Source organism: Boleophthalmus pectinirostris, unplaced genomic scaffold (assembly GCF_026225935.1).
Source record: "Boleophthalmus pectinirostris isolate CB_2022bp ecotype Guang Dong unplaced genomic scaffold, ASM2622593v1 HiC_scaffold_10, whole genome shotgun sequence".
Taxonomy (NCBI): domain Eukaryota; kingdom Metazoa; phylum Chordata; class Actinopteri; order Gobiiformes; family Gobiidae; genus Boleophthalmus; species Boleophthalmus pectinirostris.
In genome coordinates, this window is record NW_026570971.1 from 25,088,668 (window position 1) to 25,093,294 (window position 4,627).

The 4,627-nt window shown below is 38.0% G+C and overlaps 1 protein-coding gene across 1 annotated transcript in view; it reads left to right on the top strand.

Annotated features, from left to right (window-relative positions):
• The window catches only part of sptb (spectrin, beta, erythrocytic), a 73,262-nt gene extending 69,896 nt beyond the window's left edge, over positions 1–3,366 (top strand). The window contains 3 exon segments of the mRNA XM_020921671.2: positions 587–760; positions 912–954; positions 1,235–3,366. Coding sequence (XP_020777330.2) covers positions 587–760; positions 912–954; positions 1,235–1,423 — 406 coding nt within the window. The 3' untranslated portion in view covers positions 1,424–3,366.
• Positions 3,367–4,627: the final 1,261 nt, after the last annotated feature.

A 4,627-nucleotide genomic window follows, 5' to 3' on the forward strand; every position in this document is an offset into this window, starting at 1 on the left:
ACTCAAGGTTGATTAGTTTAAGGCAATAACATCACCATGGAGACAAGCAGATGGTGGACCCTCCAAACAGAAAAATTACATAGTGCACCTTTTAACATCAGCATTACCCATATTTTAACCTCTCTACCACTTCACAAAATAGAACTGTTTTCATCTTATTTTTCAAGATGTGGTTTAATACATTACATTACGTTAAATAATTCTTCTTGATTATAAAGAGCACAGTGTTCCCATTATTAATCTCTAAATTGAATGCAAATTAACAACAAAACTTTAATTAAACACTAAAATATGAAATAATGCCGTTATTCAGTAGAGGTTTGAGGATTTTCAGTTTGTACGTTTATAAGTGATGCCAATTGAGTACCTTTTGTTTCACCACTCAACAGTTTACAAATGATATGTTTTCCTGGCAGTAATAATAATAATCTGAGGAACACTGGGTATTGAAAATTAGCCAGATGAAACCTTAATGAGGCTGTTGTTTTCAGTGTGATGAATTATGTTGATTACTTTGTTTTATTGGAAAGAAATCTGAGCAGAAAGCTGCTAATTGCTCATATTAAATTGTCACTTGCTTCTTCAGGTCTTGGAACAACCTGTACTGCGTGTTGAGGCCGGGGCAGTTGAGTGTGTATAAAGACGCCAAGAGCTACGGGCAGGGGGTCACATATCACGGAGAGGAGCCCCTATCGCTCACCGGCGCCATCTGGGAAATCCTGACTAACTACAAGAAAAAGAAGCATGTAGCCAAACTCCGGTAAGAGTCCAGTCTTAGGCCTGCCAAATGCTCAGCTGCTGGTGCTGTAATGAGACAAGGACATGGATTAAGAATCTGCAGTCAAAAAGATGCTTTATCCAAGAGTCTCTGAGCTGTTTGTGAGACTTATGTGTGTCCTTGTGCCCCACAGCCTGACAGACGGAAGTGAATATCTGTTCCAGTGCAAAGATGAGGTAAGTCTGTTATTCAGGACATTATCATATCATAGGGCATATCAAACTGAGCTGTACTTTAAGATGAATTGTCCCAGCTTCTATTCTCTGCACTCTGAGACCACATAATGCTGTGACGCTGGCCCATAATGTACATTTGTATGTGTGTAACCTTGGTTTAGTCACAGCCTTGTCCTATTTTAAATGTCATCTCTAAATGAATATTCTTGTAAATTTGGCTGTGTCCCCAGCAGACAGCAGTGTCCTTGGACTGTCCCCATATAATGTGTGTGTGTTTTAGGAGGAGCTGCAGCGCTGGAGCCAGGCCATGGAGAGGGCCCTGGAGAGGGCCCTGGAGGCCCCCTCAGAGGAGGGACCCTCGGGAGCCAAGAGCCAGACCCTGCCCCCTGTCTCCACCTCCACCCCGGAGCCCAGCTCTGCCAAGAAGGACAAGGAGAAGATGTTTAGCCGCTTCGCCAAGAAGAAGTGAGGAGGGAGGAGCCATCAGGGGGTTACCCAGGCAACCCCCAAACCAGGAAGTACTTTTGTGTACAAGCCATCAGAGAAAGTTTTTCATGAGATTTGTTTTTATTTTTCAATATAATTATTGTAGTTTAGGTTCATGCCACTATTTGCTTGTATTTAAGCAGCATTTCATTGTAAAGGTCCACGTTTTTGTTCTTTTGCAAATTCAAATGATTAAAGCACAGGAACGCTCTTTTCACTCAACCAAAGATTGTCCTATAGTTACTTTTGCTGCAGTTTTTGCTTCAGTTTGGGATGTTAGGCCATAGACGAGTACTACAGTGAGGTGTGCACATGGGCTGACCTGAGTACTCACAGTACATGTATAATCTGCCTTATAAATGGTTGTGAACTGTAATACTGTGCTGGAGAGTAGAGCCCAATTGAAGCTTTGTAAATGCGAGGAGAGGAGTGCTGTACAGTGTTACTACAGGGAAGCATCAATATAATCTATGCACTGTCAGACTGGGATCACTAATAATGAGGGGGTCTGATTTGACTAAAGTGTTTTTATTCACTTGAAATATACTCCACACTCATGTATTGAACTCTAAATTTCATATTTATTCTTCATGTATGCAGTATATCTACCGACGCATGTGTACAATGTATGTTTTACATTTGGTTTGACATGGTGCTACTCAGACATTCAGACATTTTCAAATCAATGATCAATTACAATTAGTTTAACTTTGACTCATGGAAACACATAATGATCAATTAAAAGAATATTCAAGATTTTATTATTAAAGGGACAATATTATGCTATTTTCTGATCTATGTTATAATGTTGTTTCCTCATCTCAAACATACCCAGAGCTGTGTTTTGTTTTAGAGTTTTGTGTTTTGTTTGAGAGCTGTTCTCTCAAACAGAAAACACTCAATTCCACCTTATGATGTCATGTGGTAATACAAGAAGTGCTCCACTGTGTTTTTAAACTCCATACACCTTCATTAGAATCATTTCAGCCCTGGAGTTACCAATCTCTACTGAACTAAAGGTAGAAGAGTGTTGTTAATTTGAAAACTACTACTTGATGACATCACAAGGTAGAACAGAGCATTTTGAGCTTTGGAGATGTAGACAGACTAATAATAAAGGCAAGGCAAGGCAAGTTTATTTGTATAGCACAATTCGTACACAAAGTAATTCAAAGTGCTTTACAGAAAGTACAGAAAGAAGGGTCACACAACATAACTTCAGTTATGTTTTTGATGAAGTAACCACATTATAACATGGTTAACAGTTCACATGAGTAATTTTTGCATAATATAGGACCTTTAAAACCAGTATAAATCAAAGTCTAGGAAAGGTCCATATTTCTTTTGTATTTCCCAAAATGAGGAACAAATATGAACAGAATGGGACTGGAAAAAAGCCACATTACTTTTCTATGAATGTAAAGTAGAAAGAAACATTTGGTCTCACTATATTACAGAAATACATACATACATGTTTATTACTACTTAAGCGGGGCAAACTCCCAAAATCTGCCTTCTTGTTTCAAACTTTGCTCCTCAAATTTGACATCAGTTCAAGTATTATTTTCTATTTAATTTCTTATTTGAATCAATTAATTTGTAATGTGAAATGTATCCCTTCAAGACAATGTGAAAGGAATTAGAGCCAAATTTGAATGAAGATAGCCATAGAACATTTTCACAAAGCCTATTATAATGGTTTGTAATGTCACCTATATCCAGTGTTGTTTTAATCAGTCACTATATTTAAGAATGCAACTTACAGACACTTGGTTCTCATTGTTTGATCCTCCACTGCACCACTCCTGCCTTTTCTGTTCAGTGGTTTTTAATCTGCATTTTGTACTCTCGACTAGCTGTGTAAAATATCCAGAAATGTTGACAGGTTTAAGTACCTTTTGAGAGAATAAAGTTTAAAATAAATTATACCTGTGTTGTTGTCATTCATTTACTTTAGTCATTTTAAAAAGTGCATTGTGTAACTTTTCTGGTGGAGGGTCCCATCATCTGCTTGTCTTCACGGAGATGTTATTACTTTGCCTAGAATATTCCATGGTAGATTAAATTTATCTGTCTCAAGGAAGATAACTAAAGGCTACATTACAGGTCAGCTCTGTGGAGAGGTGACCCTATTCATTGAGAAAATTATTGTATTTTTGAGCAATAGAAACACCCGTAATGAATAAATGCTAGATAGATTTGTTTAAAGTCATACCATGGAACATTCCAGGCAAAGTAATAACATCCATGGAGACAAGCAGGTGACAGACCGTCCAACAGAAAGGCTACGCAGTGTTTTTAACATATTTGGATTTTGGGGAGAAAATAGTGAGGATCTATAATAGGGTAACACAGGGGCAGCATGCAGAGTCCTGGTCCATGCAGAGTCCTGGTCCAAGATTTGACCTCTGCTAAATGGCAAAAGTGCCAGAGAGCTGCTTTATTATGTGTTCCTCAGTTCTTTACTGATTTACTGCAAGCTAGAGGTTGTATATGTAGGCATAAACACATCTATTTTCTGATCTATGTTATGTTTCCTCATCAAAAACTCACCTGGATTTGTGTAATCCCTCAGTCGTTCAGGTAGAATTCACAGTAAAAGAAAAATTCAATTCTGTCAACTGGACAAAAGTTTTTGATTGAGTAAATTTAATTCACCCAAGTAGTTTCTTCAGTTCTGGTCAGACTCTGGTGGACACTGCCATTTATCTGCCTGAAGGGAGGAGTGAACTACACTGAAACAATCTGAAACTAACACACCTACTTGTTTATAGTTTCTGTTTGTTAGCTAGGCCTTTTGAACTACACAAACTGTGACCTGTGTCTGAGTCATAGTAGCATATTTCAAGTCCCTGATGGGTGCTTTCTCACCTCTCAGCATACTGGCTATCACTACTCTTTTCTTTGCTTAAATAATCCATATGATTCTAGTGAAAGTCATGTATGGAGTTTAAAAACACAATGGAGCTTTTCCTGTATTACCACATGACATCACAAGTTGGAACTGTATGTTTTCCCTTTGAGAGAACTCAGCCTAAATATGCAGGGATTGCGTGTTAAACACGTGAATGGAACAAAACACAACTCACGGTTTGTTTGTGATAAGGAAACAATAGTGTAACAGATCAGAAAATAGAGCCCTTTAGAGAATATGACCCCCTTAACAATATAAAACACAAAACGCACA